The 22,247-nt window shown below is 41.2% G+C and overlaps 2 protein-coding genes across 8 annotated transcripts; both read left to right on the top strand.

Annotated features, from left to right (window-relative positions):
* The first annotated feature begins 226 nt into the window (after positions 1 to 226).
* hsf1 (heat shock transcription factor 1) lies at positions 227 to 11,831 on the top strand. Of its 6 annotated transcripts, none has more exons than XM_074613001.1 (15): positions 227 to 629; positions 3,951 to 4,059; positions 4,169 to 4,305; positions 4,937 to 5,061; positions 5,206 to 5,281; positions 5,394 to 5,455; positions 5,811 to 5,889; positions 6,571 to 6,689; positions 6,791 to 6,957; positions 7,454 to 7,604; positions 8,459 to 8,530; positions 9,382 to 9,487; positions 9,997 to 10,047; positions 10,798 to 10,855; positions 10,966 to 11,831. In XM_074613001.1, exons 1-15 carry the CDS (start codon positions 504 to 506, stop codon positions 11,001 to 11,003), a joined length of 1,476 nt encoding a protein of 491 aa, XP_074469102.1. In that variant the 5' UTR covers positions 227 to 503; the 3' UTR covers positions 11,004 to 11,831. The 6 variants fall into 6 exon arrangements, with proteins under 6 accessions (XP_074469102.1, XP_074469100.1, XP_074469104.1 ...); XM_074612999.1 differs by having other exon boundaries at positions 228 to 629; positions 10,958 to 11,831; XM_074613003.1 differs by having other exon boundaries at positions 228 to 629; positions 9,382 to 9,499; positions 10,005 to 10,047.
* Positions 11,832 to 14,726: 2,895 nt separating this feature from the next.
* On the top strand, positions 14,727 to 21,728 carry bop1 (BOP1 ribosomal biogenesis factor). 2 transcript variants are annotated; one of them, XM_074612963.1, is made up of 15 exons: positions 14,727 to 14,922; positions 16,066 to 16,290; positions 16,453 to 16,551; positions 17,251 to 17,405; positions 17,480 to 17,597; positions 18,275 to 18,589; positions 18,713 to 18,874; positions 19,210 to 19,290; positions 19,482 to 19,551; positions 19,704 to 19,836; positions 19,970 to 20,153; positions 20,238 to 20,529; positions 20,641 to 20,725; positions 20,868 to 20,975; positions 21,128 to 21,728. In XM_074612963.1, the coding sequence occupies exons 1-15, from the start codon at positions 14,794 to 14,796 to the stop codon at positions 21,279 to 21,281; spliced, it is 2,310 nt and encodes a 769-aa protein (XP_074469064.1). In that variant the 5' UTR covers positions 14,727 to 14,793; the 3' UTR covers positions 21,282 to 21,728. The 2 variants fall into 2 exon arrangements, with proteins under 2 accessions (XP_074469064.1, XP_074469063.1); XM_074612962.1 differs by having other exon boundaries at positions 16,066 to 16,302.
* Positions 21,729 to 22,247: the final 519 nt, after the last annotated feature.

Genomic DNA, 22,247 nt, shown 5'->3' with positions numbered 1-22,247 from the left:
GTACATTGTAATGGTATATTATAGTATATTATATCAGGGTACATTGTAATGGTATATTATAGTGTATTATGGTACATTGTAATGGTATATTGTAGTATATCAGGGTACGTTATAATGGTATATTACAGTATATTATATAAATATATAGTGTGAGGTGTTAGGGTAAAATTAGAAATAATCCAGATTACAACTCTGCGTCATAACAAAACCAGACGTCCTTACGTCATCACGACGCGACAGCCAGCTCAGTGCGCAGTTGTTAGTTTGGTTAGGAGCTGTTGTTATTTTCCTCCGCGGAGTTTTTAATAAAAACACAGATTAATACATCAGCTGTAGACACGCAGAGCTCAGGACCAGGACCCAGCTGTCTGTGACCCAGCTCAGACCGCTGTCCGGCTCCGTGTCGCAGTCTGTCAGTTAGTTTGTTTGTAGATCTGTCAGGAGCTAACTGACTGTTAGCATCGTTAGCTGAGATTAGCTGTAGTGGTGTGTTCGGTTGTGTGATGGAGTATCCCGGAGGAGGAGCAGGAGGGGCGGTGCTAGGCGGTGGGAACGTCCCGGCCTTCCTCACCAAACTGTGGACCCTGGTGGAGGACCCGGACACCGACCCGCTCATCTGCTGGAGCCCGGTACGAACCGTAGCCTAGCCTAGCCTAGCCTAGCCTAGCAGAGAGCTAACGGCTGACAGTTATCAGGTAGAGTCCTTCAGAGGACCGTCAGGGCAATGCAAAGGGCTTTACATGAACATCCAAGAACATTAAGACAAAGTGCAAAAGAAACAATAAAAACATTAAAGATTGGAAAATAAAAACAAGCTAAAAATAAAAGCTATAGGATAGAAGCTAAAATAGAATATAACACACAAGAGTTAAAGCTCTAGTGCAGTATATAAGATCATAAGTTTAAGAGAAAAAAAGTTGTAATATTATGATAATAAAGTCATAATATTACGATAATAAAGTCATAGGTTTACGAGAAAAAAAATTATAAAATTATGATAAAGTCATAAGGCAAGGCAGCTTTATTTGTAGAGCACATTTCAGCAACAGGGAAATTCAAAGTGCTTTACATAAACATTCAAGAACATTAAGACAAAGTGTCATAAAAACATTAAAAACATTAAAGATTGGAAAATAAAAACAAGCTAAAAATAAAAGCTATAGGATTGAAGCTAAAATAGAATATAAGACACAAGAGTTAAAGCTCTAGTGCAGTATATAAGATCATAAGTTTAAGAGAGTTGTAAAATTATGATAATTAAATCATAAGGCAAGGCAGCTTTATTTGTAGAGCACATTTCAGCAACAGGGAAATTCAAAGTGCTTTACATAAACATTCAAGAACATTAAGACAAAATGTCATAAAAACATTAAAGATTAGAAAATAAAAACAGGCTAAAAATAAAAGCTAGGATAGAAGCTAAAATAGAGTATAACACACAAGAGTAAAAGCTCTAGTGCAGTATATAAGATCATTATCTGGTTTAATGAAAGGCAGCAGCAAACAGGAAAGTTTTAAGCTTTGATTTAAAAGAACTCAGACTTGGAGGTCCTGCAGGTTTCTGGGAGCTTGTTCCAGATATTTGGTGCATAAAAACTGAACGCTGCTTCTGCATGTTTAGTTGTGACTCTGGGGACACTAAGCAGACCTGATCCAGATGACCTGAGAGGTCTGGATGGTTCAGAACATAGCAGAAGATCAGAAATGTATTATGGTCCTAAACCATTTAGTGCTTTGTTAACCAGCAGGAGTATTTTGAAATCAATTCTCTGAGAGAGACAGGGAGCCAGTGTAGAGACCTCAGAACTGGACTGATATGATCCACCTTCTTGGTCTTAATGTCTGTGTGTGTGTGTGTTTAGCATGCTAACGTCTGTAGGAGTTACAGCAGAGTATTAACAGTTCAACAGGCCTGCGTGTTGTTGTTATTATTAAATAGTATTGTTATTTATTAATTATTTTACAGTACAATAATGATTGAATGCTTCCACATCACATATTGTTGCTAACATGAAACATTAAAGGGAAAGTTGAGATTTTTTTTTTTTTGGATGAGGCCTTGTTGGTTTTTGGTTGTGTCCTAAATTCCACAATAACATGCTATTTAGTACACTAAAACACTATGGCTACGTTCCCAATCGCATACTTTTACTTTTAGCACATACTGCAGCTGCTCTCACTAAATACGTACGTTGCATGCAGTACCCTCTTGCTTGTATATCTGCTGCGCAGAGGATTGTGGGTCAGAATAGCCAGAAAAGCATGCTGGCTTGCATGCTGCAAAATGTGATCAGATGTAGTAGGACATCCTGGTATTTTTGGCATACTGCATTTGACATACTATGTATTGGGATATACTGTAGGTATACTATATTTATCCCTTTACAGAAAATAGTAAAAGTAACTCTCTGTCATTAAACAGACGCTACAATGCTGTGTCCTCCCTACACATGAAATCATACCTTATGTTCTCCTGGCACTGCTGTCAGTCCTTTTAAGGACCCAACGTCTCTTCTCTGCTGCTCTTTATAGCCCAACTAACGTACGCTATCTATATTCGGTACACTAACGAAGTTCCGTACAGATGACCTCTTTTTCCGCCGATCGCTGATTAAATACTTCCAGATCGTGGATTAAATTTACAGTATATGAATGTCATCCTCAGCTCCCCCTCTTTCATTCCCGACCAAGCCAGAGGCTTCCACCATTTGTTCCTGTAAGATTTCAGTCCGTTTGTGAGGTGCGCACCGTGCACCCACAGCGCCCGGAGGGGAAGCTCCAGTCCTGACTGCAGCTTGAGAGGGGAGACGACTAGAGCAGCGAAAATGTACATTTCAACCTAATTTATGCTTCTCACAGTACTGCAGTCTGTATGAAATTATTATTATGCTATCACACGTTGTTAATTATATTACCCTTTGTTGGATAAACGTTTTCAAATGGGCATTTTTAACATCAATGGCACATCAATCACACTGACTGCTTGGCACTGCAGCAGCAACTCTGTCAACACAGACCCCGTTTGCACGTAATCCTGCGCTCATTATTGATGTTGCAGCAGTGTTATTTAATAAAAGGTCAATAACATTCAATTGAATATTTTGACATTTAAAATTTTCATTAATTGCCGTTGAAATCATATTATGCGCTCTGTACGATACACCGTTAAGCTTAATGATCTTCCGTTACTTTTCACCACTTTTCTCAAAAACTCTTGGTCCAAAAGACATCAGTCAAAGTGTAGACCGTCAGGGCGCCTGGCTAGCTCAGTCGGTAGAGCGGGCGCCCATGTGTGGCCAAGGCTCAGTCCTGGCAGCGGTGGACCCGGGTTCGAATCCGGCCTGTGGACCTTTCCGCATGTCATCTCTCTCTCTCCCCCTTTCCAAGACTCTATCCACTGTCCTATCAATAAAAACGCTTAAAAAATGCCCCCAAAATAATAATAAAAAAAAAAAAAAGTGTAGACCGTCAAATGGATATTCCCCCGGAGAATGAGCACACAAACAGGCAGATCACAAATGAACTTCTGGTTGATTCTAATACGTACACAGAGCTACATGGAAACGAGGCGTTAAGTATAGAGCGCTGCAGGGATGACGTATTTCTGTAGTCCAACAGGAAGTGATCATCTCCCTGGTTCTGTCCACAAACAGGAAGGGTTAGGGTTAGACTCAGACCAGAGTCAGGTTCAGGTGTGGTCCAGACCACACCTGGACCAGACTCAGGTTCAGGTGTGGTCCAGACCAGACCTGGACCAGATTCAGTTCAATCTTCTGGTTATTTTATCAATGAATGGATGAATTGTTTGGTGTAATAATGTTGTACTTTGTTTTATTAACACAATGATAAAAAGTGAAATGATGAACTTGTCCTGTTTAGTTTTCTGTTGACTGACTCATGGCTGCAGCTCTACTCATGTTCTTCTCTATGTTCTCTACGTTCTGTGTCAGAGTGGAACCAGTTTCCATGTGTTTGATCAGGGTCGGTTCTCAAAAGAAGTTCTACCAAAGTTCTTCAAACACAACAACATGGCCAGCTTCATCAGACAGCTCAACATGTGTGAGTAGAAACACTGTTAACAGATCAGCTGACATCACTGCTGACATCACTGCTGACATCAAATAAGATTTGTGTGTATTTGTGAATGGACTTCTGTGTGTGTCCTCAGATGGGTTCCGTAAGGTGGTGCACATCGAGCAGGGCGGTTTGGTGAAACCAGAGAGAGACGACACAGAGTTCCAACATCCGTTCTTCATCAGAGGACAAGAACACCTGCTGGAGAACATCAAACGCAAAGTCACCAACGTACGTACCACACCTGTTCACACCTGTATGTACCAGTGACACCTGTACACACCTGTATGTACCTGTGACACCTGTATGTACCTGTGACACCTGTACACACCTGTATGTACCTGTGACACCTGTACACACCTGTATGTACCTGTGACACCTGTATACACCTGTATGTACCTGTGACACCTGTACACACCTGTATGTACCTGTGACACCTGTATGTACCTGTGACATCTGTATGTACCTGTGACACCTGTACACACCTGTATGTACCTGTGACACCTGTACACACCTGTATGTACCTGTGACACCTGTACACACCTGTATGTACCTGTGACACCTGTATACACCTGTATGTACCTGTGACACCTGTACACACCTGTATGTACCTGTGACACCTGTATGTACCTGTACACACCTGTATGTACCTGTGACACCTGTACACACCTGTATGTACCTGTGACCCCTAAATATACCTGTGAAACCTGTACACACCTCTACGTACTTGTGACACCTCTACGTACCTTTGACACCGCTGTGTACCTGTGCACATACCTGTTAACCCTTAGACCTGTACATCTCTCCACCTATTCTGGTCTCCATGGTAACGGTGTGTATGTCTGTGCTGTGATTGGTTCAGGTGTCATCTGTGCGTCAGGAAGAAGTGAAGATGTCTCCAGATGACGTGAACAAGATCCTGAATGACGTCCAGCTGATGAAGGGAAAACAGGAAACCATCGACTCCAGAATCATCGCCATGAAACAGTGAGAACTCCTGATCCTAGACCAGAACCAGAACCAGAACCAGAACCAGAACTAGAACCAGACCCAGACCTGACCCTGTAGTGTTCCTGCAGACAACAGTCAGCAGGTCTCTTCATTAAATTCTCCTGTTTCTGTGTGTTTCAGTGAGAATGAAGCTCTGTGGAGAGAGGTGGCCAGTCTGAGACAGAAACATGTCCAGCAACAGAAAGTCGTCAACAAGGTAATCAATATACCAATAAATCAATTAATTAATACACCAATACATTAGCATGTTAGCACATTATCTTAGCTTCTACCTGAACCAGTAATAAACTCTCTCTCTCTCTCTGCAGTTGATCCAGTTCCTGGTGTCTCTGGTCCAGTCCAACAGGATCCTGGGAGTCAAGAGGAAGATGCAAGTTTACTACATGATATACTACACTATTTACTACACAACACAATATACTACACTATGTACTACACAACACAATATACTACACTATGTACTACACAACATGTTTATATTTACTCAGTAACATGTTGATTATATATATATACAGTATTATATACAGTGTATATATATATATATATATTTACTCAGTAACATGTATACAGTATATTTACACACTAACATATATTATATATATACACAGTATTATATACAGTATATATATATATGTATATATACATATATATATATATTTACTTAGTAACATGTATACAGTATATAGTAACATGTATGTATTTTTACTGTCTCTGTCTTTGTGCAGTCCTCTGATGCTGAATGACTCTAGCTCCGCCCACTCCATGCCTAAATACAGTCGGCCGTTCTCATTAGAGCACATGCAGGTCAGAGGTCACCTGTCTTCTAACTCACCTGTCACTGACTCACCTGTCTTTTAACTCATCTGTCTTTTAACTCTCCTGTCTTCTAACTCACCTGTCACTGACTCACCTGTCTTTTAACTCACCTGTATTCTAACTCACCTGTCTTCTAACTCACCTGTCTATAACTCACCTGTCTATAACTCACCTGTGACTGACTCACCTGTCACTGACTGACCTGTCACTGACTCACCTGTCACTAGCTCACCTGTCACTAGCTCACTTGTCTTCTAACTCACAAGTCACTGACTCACCTTTCTTTTAACTCACCTGTCTTCTAACTCACCTGTCTTCTAACTCACCTGTCTTCTAACTGACATGTCACTGACTCACCTTTCTTCTAACTCACCTGTCTTCTAACTCACCTGTCTTCTAACTCAGCTGTCTATAACTCACCTGTCTATAACTCACCTGTGACTGACTCACCTGTGACTGACTCACCTGTCACTAGCTCACCTGTCACTAGTTCACCTGTCTTATACCTCACCTGTCAGTGACTCACTTGTCTTATAACTCACCTGTCTTATAACTCACCTGTCACTGACTGACCTGTCTATAACTCACCTGTCACCGACTCATCTGTCTATAACGTACCTGTCACTGACTCACCTGTCTATAACTCTCTGTGTGTCCATGTGTTTCCAGGCTGCAGCCAGTCTCTTCTCAGCCGACTCCCCGGTGACCTCCGGACCAATCATCTCTGACGTCACAAATGTGGCCACGCCCACAGCTGAGACTTTGGTCAGTGATTGGACCATTGCAGGGTAAGAACCAGTTAAATAATTTCTAACTTAACTCCAAAGTTCGTACAAGTGTCGGTCAGCAGTCACAAACCAAGCCAATCCTCTTCCTGTTTCACCTGCAGAGAGAGCCAATCATTGAATGTCAAAGAGGAGCCGTCCAGTCCTGTTCTGGAGGGCGGAGATACCCCTGTAGACACGCCCCTCTCGCCCACCACCTTCTTCAACGCCATCTTACAGGAAAACGAGTCGCTGCCGACCCTGAACACCTCTACTACCAACCCTAGACCAGGTAACCTCTATAAACACCTCTACTACGATCCTAGACCAGGTAGCCTCTATAAACACCTCTACTACCAATCCTACACAAAGTAACATCTATAAACACCTCTATTACCAATCCTACACCAAGTAACATCTATAAACACCTATACTACCAACCCTAGACCAGGTAACCTCTATAAACACCTCTACTACCAATCCTAGACCAGGTAACCTCTATAAACACCTCTACTACCAGGTAACCTCTATAAACACCTCTACTACCAATCCTAGAGCAGTTAACATCTTATAAACACCTCCACTACCAATTCTACAGCAGGTAACATCTTATAAACACCTCCACTACCAATCCTACAGCAGGTAACATCTTATAAACACCTCCACTACCAATCCTACACCAGGTAACATCACAGGTATTATCCATAGAGTCCAGTAGAGGGTGGAGCCTGTGTGAGTTAGAACTTGTGTCTGCTCAATCCTTGACTCTCTGTTTCTGGTCTCTGTAGCCAGTCCATTTGTTGTGATGAGCCCTGCATCCACTGGGCCCCTTCCACCAGCCCCAGCCAGCCAATCGCCTGCCTCCATTCCCACCCCAAACTCCGCCCACAGCCACGCCAAACCTCAGCAGAAATGTCAGACAATCGCCTGTTTTGACCGGTAAGTAACCTGTTGTTTGTTTCACATCTGTCTGGGTGGCTGCTAGTGTTACCTGCTATTACCTGCCCCCCTACTGCTAACACATGACTGAGGGGCAAGTCCCAAAAACCTCCCGATGACTACCCCAACAACTACTCAAACATGTACCAACACCTGCCCCAACACATACCATCTACTACCCCAAAATGTACCAACTACTACCCCAAAACGTACCAATTACTGCGCCAACACGTACCAACTACTGTCCCAACACGTACCAACACCTGCCCCAAAACGTACCAACTACTTCCCCAACACGAACCAACTACTGCGCCAACATGTACCAACTACAGCCCCAACACGTACCAACAACTACCCCAACATGTACCAACAACTACCCAAACACGTACCAACACCTGCCCCAAAACGTACCAACACCTGCCCCGACACGTACCAACACCTGCCCCGACACGTACCAACACCTGCCCCGACACGTACCAACACCTGCCCCGACACGTACCAACACCTGCCCCGACACGTACCAACACCTGTCCCGACACATACCAACAACTACCCCAACACGTACCAACAACTACCCCAACGACTGCTGTTGGCTCAAACTGGCCTGAATTAATTAATCATCTCACATCGTATCCACTTGTTGCACCCCACCCCCGTCCCAGAACCTCCAGTGGCAAATCTTACCCAGAATGCATTTTACCCTGTGTGATGGACTAATAAATGTGTCATTAAACATTTAAAGGTTTCAGTTTATCTGTAAAAGTAACTCAGCATAGTTTTTCACATTAATTCTTCTCAGATGGTAGTCCTTTTGAAGGTCAGGTGTGTCATTAAAACTCATGTGCTTCCTTCAGACCCCGTCCCCCTCCCTCTGCAGGTGGACTCTCACCTGACGTTTGGCGCTTCGTATCAACACGAGCTGACAAGTAAATCAATTATCTTTATTATAATTATTATAATACATTAATATTATTCTGTTTTAAATGATAAGTCTGGTGATATTCTTTGTTCCTTTTTGTCAGCATGTTCAGACTCTATTAAAACACATCATGTTCCTTCATCAACATGAACACTCTGTAGTTTATTTATTTAGTCCCACACACGCCGTCCTGCTGCCACAAAGACTCACTAGAGCTCCAAATTAATCCGCCGCTGAAAATAGTCCCCAACAAATGCACTATTTCCTCTTATTTATTTGATAAAAGCAGCAGTGACCGGCTGCTTTTATTATTAGCATTCTATTATATCCACCGCTGCTATTATTATTATTATTATTATTATTATTATTATTAGTAGTCATTTTTCCATTTTTGTTTCTGCTACTATTATTACTGCTATTATTATTATCATTATATTATATCCACTGCTACTGTTTTAATTAGGGGAGGTTTTTCTTGCCACTTGCTCATGAGGCAATGTTGGGTCTCTGTAAATCATAGAGTAGAGTCTAGACCTGCTCTTTATGAAAATTGGCTTGAGATAACGTCTGTTATGATTTGACACTACAAAAATGATATTGAATTGAAAATTAAATTATTATTTTTTTAAGACTATATTTTTGAGATGTTTTTAAAGATATACACCTTCAGTAAGAACCAATTTACTTGGAGCTGAGAGCCACAGAGAGGAAGTCAGAAAGTATTGAGAGACGGACCAACACATTGGTGGTTTGAGACTAAACATGAGATTTAATGGCAAGAAGAAAAATATAGAAAAAACACCCGACTGATGATAAAAGTTAACATCATGTGTCCCTCTCTTTGTCTCTGTGTTTCAGGTCTGAACTGTCCAATCATGTCGACAGTATCGACAACAGTCTAGAAAACCTGCAGAGCATCCTGAACACACAATCCTTCACCTTCGACACCTCCCCGCTCATGGATGTCAGTCTGACAGTGTCCTCTAGATTAACAATATATATTAACACGTGTCTTAAATATTAACACTGTATATTAACACGTGTCAGAAATATTAACAGTATATATTAACACATGTCAGACATATTAACTGTATCTATTACACGGCTGTGTTGAGTACTCCATTCTGATTGGTTAATCACAGCGTTCTGCTGTCTGTAAATTCTGTATAACAGACCCTTTGCTATGGCCACAGTTTTGATGTCGGACTCTGACCATTTTTGTGTCACATTTTTTATTTCTTATGTTAGTAGCCGTGTAATAAGCGGGATAATGCTCAGCTAGCGGATGCTGCACCCCTACGCGAAGCGGAGGGTGTATATTATCCCTTACATATTACATGGATCAGACATATTAACAGTATATATTAACACGTGTCAGACATGTTAACAATGTAATACATGTGTAATATATAATATATACTGTGTGTATATATATATTTGTGTAGTATTCATGTGAACTGTCTTTGTGTTTAGTTTTTCAGTTCGTGTTCCTCTGGAGACTTCGACCTCGACAGTTTGGACAATGTGAGTTCAACAACACAGACTTGTTTAATGCACTTCCTGTCCTGAACATTGTCACAATAAGAGTGATCACACCGAGGTGGGGGACCACGTCGCCATCAATTAGTTTCCTATTGTGTGGCTCACCTGCCGTGCACTCCTCTCTAGCGTCACGCATTGCGTTTTCACTTGTGAACTCAGCGCTATGGTAAGACGTTTTTGATGAAGTCGCGCCTGTAGCGGCGCGTCTTGGCGTGATCGGCCCCTATGAGCAGCAATGATTCACCTTTTAAATGTGCAGTCGGCCTTTTGTTGATGGAGACGTTTCTCATACATCCACACCAAGAAACACCTGAACTATCCCTTTAATGCATCAACAATTATAATCCAATAATAATGAGTACTTTTACTTTAGGTACTTTAAGTATATTTTGATGCTAATACTTTTGTACTTTTACTTGAGTTACATTTTGATTTAAGTACTTCTTTCACCACTGGTATAAACAGGTGTATAAACAGTTGTATAACAGGTGTACAAAGAGGTATATATATATATATATATATATATATATGTTTAGGTGTATAACAGGTGTCTTCAGGTGTGTAACAGTTGTATTCAGGTGTATAACAGGTGTGTAACAGGTGTATAACAGGTGTATAGAGGTAGATACAAATTAAACATGTTTGTATTTTTGAAATTCACCAATTGGTTTGTTGATGATGATGATGATGATGCCACACCTATGTGACCATGATGTCACTGTTTCCTGTCAGCTGCTGTCTGAAGATGTCGCCAACGGAAGTGAGGAAAGCAGCAACACCATCAACACAGGTAACATACAGATAACATACAGGTAACACACAGGTAACACACAGATAACACACAGGTATCCTGCTAAGTACTGGTTGTCATGGTGACCTCTCTCTGGTCCAGGGAAGCAGCTGGTGCAGTACAACGCCACACCTGTCTTGATGTCTGAACCAATCAGCTCCGGGGATGGCGGAGCCGACCTTCCCTCCCTGCTGGAGCTGGAGGCGGAGCCTTTCTTCAGCTCTGACCCGCCCACCGATGACCCGGCCGCATCCCTGCTAGAACACGCCCACCTGGACCTTGACCTCTGACATCATCAGGAGAGGGAGGGGCGTCACCGTGGCAACAGGACAGTGTGAGCGCTGACTCAGCATCAGCAATAGATGACTACGGAATCAATCGATCAGCTGTAGATCAATCAATAGGTCAAAGTTCACGTTTTTATTATGCAGATTGATATTAACCAGTTTATATACCTGTGTCTTCTTCTACTCTTTTTACTTTTGGTTTTTCTTCTTCGCTGCTTAAATTAAAACGTTTGTTTGACGCTCGCTGTTCTCAGAGAACCAATCAGAACGTGGATCATGTGATCCAGGTGTTCTCTGTGCTCTGCATGTTTACGTCTTTGTTTTCATGTGTCAAATATATGAAATGAAGAGAATCTGAATATTTTTGGACAGTTTATAATGAATGAGAAACGTATATTAGAGCTGCAGTGATGTGTTCCGTTGGATCGGTACCAGGTGTGATCCGTCAGTTCAGGGCCCTGGTTCGGAGACCCGGATCAGTTCAGCACATGAGAGGAGTGAAACTCATCTGAACTCAAAGAGTTCAGGATCAGGGTTAGTTAACAGGGTCCTGGTCTCAGGATGAGTCCACTCAGAGTTCAGGATCAGAGTTAGTTAATAGAGTCCTGGTCTTGGTCCTGGTCTTGGTCCTGGTCTTGAGTCTTCTCTGCTGGTTTGTTTGGTGGAATCAATAAAATCTGAGTTCACAAGTTTGTCCTGTTGTTATTTAAGCCTGAATGTTTAACCCCCCCCCTACTATGTACTATGTACTATGTACTATATATCATATACTATATACTAAACTAAATACTATATATTATGTACTATATATCATATACTACACTTTGTACTATATATTACACTTTGCTCTATATACTACACTTTGTACTATATACTACACTTTGTACTATATACTATATACTACACTATGTACTATATACTATATACTACACTATGTACTATAGACTAAACTATACTATATACTACAGTATGTACTACACTTTGTACTATATACTATATACTACACTATGTACTATACTATATACTACACTATGTATTATAGACTAAACTTTGTACTATGTGCTATATGCTAAACTATATACTACACTTTGTACTATGTACTATATACCACACTTTGTACTATACTATATACTACACTATGTACTATGTGCTATATGCTAAACTATATACTAGACTGTACTATAGAAATACTTTATACTATATACTACACTATGTACTATGTGCTATATGCTAAACTATATACTAGACTATGTACTATAGAAATACTTTATACTATATACTACACTATGTTCTATAATATATACTATATACTAAACTATGTTCTATAATATATACTATATACTAAACTATACTGTATATTATATACTAACTAGAAAATGCATTTTCTGCTGAAAATGCGTGGGAATGCTGACAGCTCCCAACATTTTTCAAACTTTTTTTTTCAGTCTTTTTTTCCAGCATTTTTCAAACTTGTTTTTTCAGACTTTCTTTTTCAGACATTTTTTCCAGACTTTTTTCAAACTTTTGTTCTCAGGCATTTTTCAGACTTTTTTTCCATAATTTTTCAAACTTTTTTATTCAGACTTTTTTTTACAGCATTTTTCAGAAATTTTTTTCAGACTTTTATTCAAACTGTTTTTCCCAGCATTTTTCAGAAATTTTTTTCAGACTTTTTTTACCAACATTTTTCAAATTTTTTGTTTTCAGGCATTTTTCAGAGTCTTTTTTTCCAGCATTCTTCAAACTTTTTTTTTCAGACATTTTTTCCCGACTTTTTTCAGACTTTTTTTGGGACATTTTTTTTACGGTCATTTTTTCAGACTTTTAATTTCCAACATTTTTCAAACTTTTTTTTTCAGACACTTTTTCCAGCATTTTTCAAACTTGTTTTTTCAGACACTTTTCCCAGACATTTTTCAGACTTTTTTTTCCCAACATTTTTCAAACTTTTTTTTAGACATTTTTCAGACTTTTTTTCCAGCATTTTTCAAACTTTTTTTTTCAGTCATTTTTTCCTGACTTTTTTCAGACTTTTCTTTCCAACATTTTTCAGACTTTCTTTTCCCAACATTTTTTTTCTTTTTTTTACAGACTTTTTTGTTACGGTCATTTTTTCAGACTTTTGATTTCCAACATTTTTCAAACTTTTTTTTTCAGAGTGTTTTTTTCCAGCATTTTTCAAACTTGTTTTTTCAGACACTGTTTCCAGACATTTTTCAGACTTTTTTTCAGATATTTTTCAGACTTTTTTTTTTCCAACATTTTTCAGACTTTTATTTTTTTTTTACCTTTTTCAGACATTGGTAGACTTTATTTTCCAACATTTTTCAAACTTTTTTTTAGACATTTTTTTCAGACATTTTTCAGACTTTTTTTTCAGAGTCTTTTTTTCAAGCATTTTTCAAACTTTTTTTTTCAGACATTTTTTCCCGACTTTTTTCAGACTTTTCTTGGGACATTTTTTCAGACTTTTTTTTCCAACATTTTTCAGACTTTTTTTTCCCAACATTTTTCAAACTTTTTTTTTCAGACTTTTTTTTACGGTCATTTTTTCAGACTTTTGATTTCCAACATTTTTCAGAGTCTTTTTTTCCAGCATTTTTCAAACATGTTTTTTCAGACACTTTTTCCAGACATTTTTCAGACTTTTCTTGGGACATTTTTCAGATATTTTTCAGACTTTTTTTTTTTTTTTTTTACCTTTTTCAGACATTGGTAGACTTTATTTTCCAACTTTATTTTTCAAACTTTTTTTAGACACTTTTTTCAGACATTTTTCAGACTTTTTTTCAGACATTTTTCAGACTTTTTTTTCAGAGTCTTTTTTTCCAGCATTTTTCAAACTTTTTTTTTCAGACATTTTTTCCTGACTTTTTTCAGACTTTTCTTGGGACATTTTTTCAGACTTTTTTTCCAACATTTTCAAACTTTTTTTTTCAGACTTTTTTTTACGGTCATTTTTTCAGACTTTTGATTTCCAACATTTTTCAAACTTTTTTTTTCAGAGTCTTTTTTTCCAGCATTTTTCAAACTTGTTTTTTCAGACACTTTTTCCAGACATTTTTCAGACTTTTTTTCCCCAACATTTTTCAGACTTTCTTTTTCAGACATTTTTTTCAGACTTTTTTCAAACTTTTGTTCTCAGGCATTTTTCAGACTTTTTTTCCATATTTTTTCAAACTTTTTTATTCAGACTTTTTTTTCCAGCATTTTTCAGAAATTTTTTTCAGACTTTTATTCAAACTTTTTTTCACAGCATTTTTCAGAAATTTTTTTCAGACTTTTTTTACCAACATTTTTCAAATTTTTTGTTTTCAGGCATTTTTCAGTCTTTTTTTCAGAAATATTTCAGTCTTTTTTTCCTGCATTTCTCAGACATTTTTTCCAGACATTTTTCAGACTTTTTTTGAAAGTATGCAGGACTAGCTAAAGGCCAAAAAACGTACGGAAGAAATAGTTGAAGAAGTTGAATAAACCTTAGAAGAACAATACTGGGAATGCGTAATCAGCATTCCCACAAATATATATAACGTACGTACGGAAGAAATAGAAGAAGACAAGCACCAGATGGCGTCATCAATGAACCCTCCGACTGTGACGTGTTACCTTTGACCCCGGAAGTCCCCCACGTGTTGTCGGCTGCATGGTGTGATGGAGGAGAGCAGCAGCAGCAGCAGCAGCACGAGGAGGAGCAACCAGAGACAGGAGATGGAGAAAGTCCTCGAGAAGAAGAGTGTGAAGAAGCGGAGTAAAGAGGAGGAAGAAGAGGAGCAGGACGAGGTGAGACAGACAGACAGACAGAGAGAGAGAGGACTGGGAGGACTGGGAGGACTGGGAAGGAGCTAGCTGTTAGCATGCTAACAGGAGAAGGTGGCTGCTGGTTCAACACAGTGGAGGTAAACACTGTTCGTCTCCTTTTATGGAGCGGTTCTGTTCGGAGAGGTGAGCCGAACTGAAGAGCAGAACCCACTGAGTCCAGCGACACCTTTTAAACACTAATACAACATAAAGACAAGCAGAGCAGCTTAAAATAGACTTAATCTCAATGGAGTTCTGAATGGAGACAAAACACATTATCTGTCAGGTCGACTCCACTGGAAATTAACATGCTAATCTGAGATAAAGATAGATAATACTATACTGGGGTCATCAGTGTTAATACCAGCAGACACACAGCAGCTAACACTGTTTACGTTTTACAGATAGTTTGTCTTCAGTGTGCTGAGACATAGATTCAACCAGAACTGCATTCAGAATCTTTTCATTTTAAGACTTTATGCTCTTAATTGGACCTCGATTAAGCTGGTTAGACACCACTATGGACTGATCTGGATCAGGACAGTCCGATGATCAGTTCGGCATACATAAAGTCCACCAATAGAAATAACAGCCATGGTAATAAAATGGTTAAAGGAGCTTATACATACTGGAATCAATGGTGTAATTAGTCATTAACATAGCTGTTGATTCACTGTAGCACTGGCTGTTAAGTTGTTAGTCCTGCTGTTTATTTCTGGAGTTTCTGGGTAGAGCTAACAGATTCACTCCACACAGAAAGTCCCCTTTATATTATAGTATATTGAAGCTTTTACTGACATCAGCTGTATTTGTTCATATTTGTTGCACTGAGAGAACCTTCCTCCACCTGTATAAACTAAGAATATAAAGATAAATTCATTCTCAAATATATTTATACTTTTATATATTTACACTCAAGGTGATGACATTTGTGAAATATTTGAATACTGATTTTATATGAGGTTTCTACCCTCAAATCAATGTTTTCATGTTTGTTTAGGAACATTCTGCTAAAGTCACTAGTTTCTGTATGGAGTTTGGTGCAGTGTTGCTAAACTCACCAGGTTTTTTATAAGGAGTTTGATTTGGTGGTCAGAAGCTTAAATTGTCGGTTTTCTTCTTCAGGTTTTCAACTTCAGCAACAAATCTACTGTGGAGGAGAAGGAAGATGATCTGTCAGACAGCGAGGACAGTGTCTTTTCAGGACTGGAGGATTCTGGGAGTGACAGTGCGGATGATGAAGACGATGAAGAGGACGGATCAGATGATGATGATGAAGAAGACAAGGATGATGACGATGATGAAGATCCGAAGGTCGAGCCAGAGCAGACTCAGCAGCTAGAGTTTAACGTACGTGTGTGTGTGTTTTGTGACTGTCACTGCTTGGTTTGAAACGTCAGTGTCACAGTCCATCATGTTCATTTAATTGTGGGATCATGATTAATATTTGATTAATTGTGTCACTTCATAGTCCTCCTCTAGAATCTCACCTGTGTTCTGTTCTACCTACAGATAAACGAGGAGAAGAAGGAGAAGAAGGTGGAAGCAGTGACAGAAAGAGAAGCAGAAAAAAAGGAAGACGAGTACAAACACGACTCTTCAGATGAGGAGGTGAGACGAGTTGATCTTCTCTGTGTTCATTCATGTTCTCCAGCCTTCTCTAGTAGGGATGTCACGAGAACCGATACTTCACTACCAAGTCGATGTGATGGTACTTGTTGTTCTACAGCACCGTAGGTACCGGCGTCCCGGGATGATAGAAAATAAGTTTGGGACGAACGGAGATCTTTCCGCTTAGCATGTGACAAACGGAACCGAACACTGACGCGTTAAAATCCGAAAGGACGCATTGACCTCACTATAGACGCGTTCCCTGGTATCGCTACATTCTGCACAGCAAATCCATGTTGAAATCAGCAGGATGAGATCTAGTTAACGTTAGCCGTTAAAACTACTGATGACGAGATTATTTTTAATCAAAACAAATATATAAGTACAAATACATTCAAGAATAATACATTTATAATATAATAATACGGTTCCATCAAACTTTTCAGACAAAAAGAGGAATCACTTCCAACGTAGTGAAGCAGCTCAGAGATTAAACGTCACATTAACAACGTCTTTTTACGCTGAGTTCACTGGACTACTAAAGGTCTGGTATTGTGATGTTCCACGGGTTCTCTGCACAGATCTCTGATGTTCTGTTGAGGTCTACGGTTCTAATGTTCTCCAGGTAGAGGGCTGAATCTAAAGCATTGTGTCAGGGTTTTCTATTGTTCTCTCATCTGTTCTCTACTTGTTCTGCAGGACATCAGGAACACGGTGGGGAACATCCCCATGGAGTGGTACAAAGACTTCCCTCACATCGGTTACAACCTGGACGGGAAGAAGATCTACAAACCAATCAGGAACAAGGACGAGCTCGACGAATTCCTGGACAAAATGGAGAACCCGGAGTACTGGTGAGTCTGCTAGCATTATGCTAGCTTCCCCTATGGTTTTAAAGAGGGAATGCTAACCTGCAGTGTGTCCGCAGGAGAACGGTCCACGACAAGCAGACAGGAAGTGACATCGTGCTGTCGGACGAGCAGGTGGAGCTGGTCAATCGCCTGCAGAGAGGACAGTTTGGAGACGTCAACTTCAACGAGTACCAGGTACGCTCAGGTGACACAGGTGAAGGCCCGCCCCTTCCTCCGTCTTCTAGTTATAATCAGGGTGGGGATATTACTAATTTTACACCATCATTTCGGAATCGATCAGTCTGATTACTGTACACATATAATCACAGCGCTGACACAGTGTGATCATTCAGGTCGTGGCTGACAATCGGACCGTACAGTGTGATCACTCAGGTCGTCTAGAAGTAACAAATGCATGGTTTAGTTTTTCTGCATCGTTTTGAGACAGCATGTGCCTGTTTTTTGCAATGTTACGTAGATGAAAGAAGGCGGTCCTTGAAGTTTGTTTTATCTGATTCGTCTGGCTTGTTCGATAGATATAATTGTGTATCATCTGCATAACGATGAAGGTTTATGGAGTGTTTTTTCTAATAACATTGCCTAAAGGAAGCATATATAAGGTTAATAGAATTGGTCCAAGCACAGAACTTTGTGGAACTCTGTGACTAACTTTGGCGTTCATAGAGGATTCATCGTTAACACGTACAAACTGTGATCGATCTGATAGATTGGACTTGAACCAGCTTAATGCGGTTCCTTTAATGCCAATTAAATGTTCCATCACTGAATCCACTTCTGTTTGACATCATCAGATACGATGGATGGCTCTTGTTTTAAACCTGTTTGACATCACCTGTCTCCCCCTCCCCCAGCCTCAGGTGGAGTTTTTCAGTCGGGACGTGATGATCCACCCGGTCACCAACCGACCAGCAGACAAGCGCAGCTTCATCCCATCGCTCATTGAGAAGGAGAAGGTGTCTAAACTGGTCCACGCTATAAAGATGGGTTGGATCAAACCTCGGCGGGCGGAGGACAAAAGCCTGGGGCGCTACTACGACCTCTGGGCCAATGAGGACTCTTCCATTCTGGCAAGACACAAGATGCACCTGCCCGCCCCCAAAACCCCTCTACCTGGTCACCAGGAGTCCTACAACCCCCCACCTGAGTACCTGTTCACCGACGAGGAGGTGGGTCGCCCTCAGAGGAGGTCACCTGTTTACCTGACCTGGTTTTAGAGGAGGTCACCTGTTTACTTGGCCTGATTATAGCGCTTAACCAACCTGTCTGTCTGCCTGTCTCCCTCTCTGCAGCGAGCTCTATGGGAGCAGCAGGATGCGTCAGACAGGAAGTTTCCGTTTGTTCCCAGGAAGTTCTCGAACCTCCGTCAGGTTCCTGCGTTTCCTCGTTTCATCCACGAGAGGTTCGAGCGCTGCCTTGACCTCTATCTGTGTCCCCGCCAGAGGAAGATGAGGGTAACTGTCTGTCTCTCTACCTGTCTGTCTGTCTGTCTGTCTCTGTGTCTCTGTCTGTCTCTCTACCTGTCTACCTGTCTGTCTGTCTCTGTCTGTCTCTCTACCTGTCTACCCGTCTGTCTGTCTCTCTACCTGTCTGTCTGTCTGTCTGTCCGTCTCTCCACCTGTCTGTCTGCCTGTGTCCGCGCCAGAGGAAGATGAGGGTAACCAGGAAATACTGAACCCGTGCAGCCAATCAGAACACAAGACTGTCTGGCTGTGAGGAAGACATGATCAATAACCTGTCTTTCTCTCTGTCTACCTGTCTCTCTGTCTCTCTACCTGTCTGTCTGTAGGTGAATGTGAATCCAGAGGATCTGATTCCTAAACTTCCCAAACCAAAAGACCTGCAGCCGTTCCCAACGACACAGTCTCTGGTATGCACGCATACATATACACACACACACACACACACACACACACAGACACACACACACACACACATACAGACAAACACTCACATACACACGTTTGTACTCGTATATTTGCGAGGACCCTCATTGGTCCTCACAGAGGTAGATGTACAGGTGTCCTCACTGACATCATGGACCTTCCTGTGTGTGTTCAGGTGTATCGAGGTCACAGCGGTCTTGTTCGATCCATCAGTGTGTCTCCGTCAGGACAGTGGCTCGCCTCAGGTAACTGACTACCACTACTACTACTTCTTCTACTATTACTCTTCCCTCTAGTTGACTACTGTCGGTACTGTGTACGGTGTGTTTAATACTGTGTATTAGGTTTATAAGCACTGTGTATTGTGTTTATAAGTACTGTGTGTACTTGTATACAGGAAGTGATGATGGTTCCGTGAGGTTCTGGGAGGTGTGTTCATCTCGCTGTATGAAGACGGTCCAGGTGGGCGGAGCTGTGAAGAGCGTCGCCTGGAACCCAAATCCATCTTTCTGTCTGCTGGCTGTCGCCCTGTAAGGACCTGTCTGTCTCTGTCTCTCTGTCTGACTGTCTCTCTGTGTCGGATGACCTGTCTCTCTCTCTCTCTCTCTCTGATGACCTGTCTGTCTCTCTCTCTCTGATGACCTGTCTCTCTCTCTGTTAAAGGGACTCGGTGGTGTTGATCCTGTCTCCCTCTCTGGCAGACAAACAGGTTGTCTTGTCGTCAGAGCGACTCCTCTCGGGTCAGCAGGAGGCGGAGTCTACGGAGGGAGTGGGGCCTGTCACCTGGAGTGATGTGGAGGGGGAGGAGCTTAACCAGGGGATCCGCCTCAAAATACAACACCCTAAAGTGAGAAAACACACCTTTTTGATTGATTATAGATACATGATCAATACCTGAACTGAACTAACTGAACGGTATTTCTGTGCTCAGGCTGTCCACCAGGTGGCGTGGCACGCTAAAGGAGACTACCTGGCGTCGGTGATGCCAGATCACTCGAGCCACCTGCAGGTGTTCATTCACCAAGTGAGCCGGAGGCGCAGCCAGAACCCCTTCAGGAAGAACAAAGGTCTGGTTCAGTGCGTATCCTTCCACCCCGTCAGGCCCTACTTCTTCGTTGGGACGCAGCGCTCCGTCCGGATCTACAACCTGGTGAAACAGGAAATGACCAAAAAACTACAGGCCAACTCCAAGTGGATCTCCAGCATGGCAGTCCACCCCGGGGGTAACCAGATCCACCAAAACACCAGATCTACCCAAACACCACAAATACTGATTCACTAAAACACCAGATTCACCAAACCGGGGCTTCTGTCTCACCTGTCTCTTTCTGCAGGTGATCATGTGATCTGTGGGAGTTACGACTGCAGGCTGAGCTGGTTCGACCTCGACCTCTCAACCAAACCTTACAAGATGTTACGGTACATACATGTCAATTAAACTCACACCTGTCAGTCAAACTCACACCTTTCAATTAAACTCTGGTATTGATCATGTTGATGGTATTGATCATGCTGATGGTATTGATCATGCTGATGGTATTGGTATACTTCCTGTCTGCAGACACCATAAGAAAGCAGTGAGGGGCGTGGCCTATCATCGACTTTACCCGCTGTTCGCCTCGGCGTCCGACGATGGATCCGTCATCGTCTGTCACGGGACTGTTTACAAGTAATACAAACAATAATACACAGTAATACACACAGAAATACATTAAAAAATACACAGTAGTACACACAAAAATACACAGTAATACACACAGTAATACACGCTGACTTCCTGTCCGTCCATCCCCTGTCCTCCCCTACCCCCCTTCTCCACAGTGACCTGCTGCAGAACCCATTAATCGTCCCGGTAAAGGTTCTCCGAGGTCATGTGATCACTCATGACCTTGGCGTTCTGGATGTGACCTTTCACCCCACTCAGCCCTGGGTCTTTTCCTCCGGAGCCGACGCTACTATCCGCCTCTTCACCTAGCAACCTACCCGCCGTCTGGGTCGCCATCCAACCAACGAACCAAACCGCCGTCTGGTTCGTCATCCAACCAACGAACCAACATGGCGTCTGGGTCGTCATCCAACCAACGAACCAACCCGCCGTCTGGGTCGTCATCCAACCAACGAACCAACATGGCGTCTGGGTCGTCATCCAACCAGCGAACCTACCCGCCGTCTGGGGCGTCATCGCACCAACAAACCAACCACGAACTGACTTGTTTTTAAATAAACTGAAACTTTCTTACCTGTTTGTTACTACGGTGATTATACTTCCTGTCAGTAATTAAATGTTTAAATTACTCATCACGTTTTAGTTTCTTCATACTGATCCCAACATTGTTGACGCTACAAAAAGAAAATAACTTTTTTATTTCTCTTCAGACTATTTTCTTTATATTGAAACATTTCAATAAAGTTATTAGAAGTACTGTGTTTAATTTGTGAGTTGAGAGATTCAGAAATATTAGGAAATATAAAAACTCAAAAATGGAACTATAAAAGCAAACAATCATTTAAATAATAGATATTACGTCATAAAATCCAGTTTAAAAATACTTGGATAACGTTTTTTACTGAACAGTCTATGAATCACAGTTGCCAGGAAGGTGGACATTTATACGTAAACATATAGTCATACTGTAGATGTAGTACCCTTTAATATAATAAAGACTGGTTGAAATCGGTTGAGAAATGTTGATGGTATAGTGCTTTTTATCCAGAAAAACGACAGCTCCCCGTTTATTTGTATAGGGTTACAAGCCAGCCGTGCCCGGTCCAATATGGCGCCCATGTTGACGTATCGCTGAAGCGTCCAATATGGCGTCTATGTATACAGTATACTGGTGTCTTCAAAGGGGGGTCGTGTTTACTGTGTTCACGAGAATAATTTATATGAATGCAGAGTTTCATTTGAAGGCACCATATGTCTATGGTGGACTTCTTTTAT

The sequence above is a fragment of the Sebastes fasciatus genome, chromosome 17 (genome assembly GCF_043250625.1).
Source record: "Sebastes fasciatus isolate fSebFas1 chromosome 17, fSebFas1.pri, whole genome shotgun sequence".
NCBI lineage: Eukaryota > Metazoa > Chordata > Actinopteri > Perciformes > Sebastidae > Sebastes > Sebastes fasciatus.
The sequence above is the reverse complement of the archived record's forward strand: the minus strand, read 5'-3'. Positions and strand labels throughout refer to the sequence as shown.

Bases quoted from the DNA above. Each gene is read 5' to 3' on its own strand.
- hsf1 (XM_074612999.1), top strand. From the start codon at position 504: ATGGAGTATCCCGGAGGAGGAGCAGGAGGGGCGGTGCTAGGCGGTGGG. The intron at 5,062-5,205 runs GTGAGAACTCCT...TGTGTGTTTCAG, and splicing joins AGAATCATCGCCATGAAACA to TGAGAATGAAGCTCTGTGGA. The intron at 10,048-10,797 runs GTGAGTTCAACA...GTTTCCTGTCAG, and splicing joins ACCTCGACAGTTTGGACAAT to CTGCTGTCTGAAGATGTCGC.
- bop1 (XM_074612962.1), top strand. From the start codon at position 14,794: ATGGAGGAGAGCAGCAGCAGCAGCAGCAGCACGAGGAGGAGCAACCAG. The intron at 19,291-19,481 runs GTATGCACGCAT...GTGTGTGTTCAG, and splicing joins TCCCAACGACACAGTCTCTG to GTGTATCGAGGTCACAGCGG. The intron at 19,552-19,703 runs GTAACTGACTAC...ACTTGTATACAG, and splicing joins AGGACAGTGGCTCGCCTCAG to GAAGTGATGATGGTTCCGTG.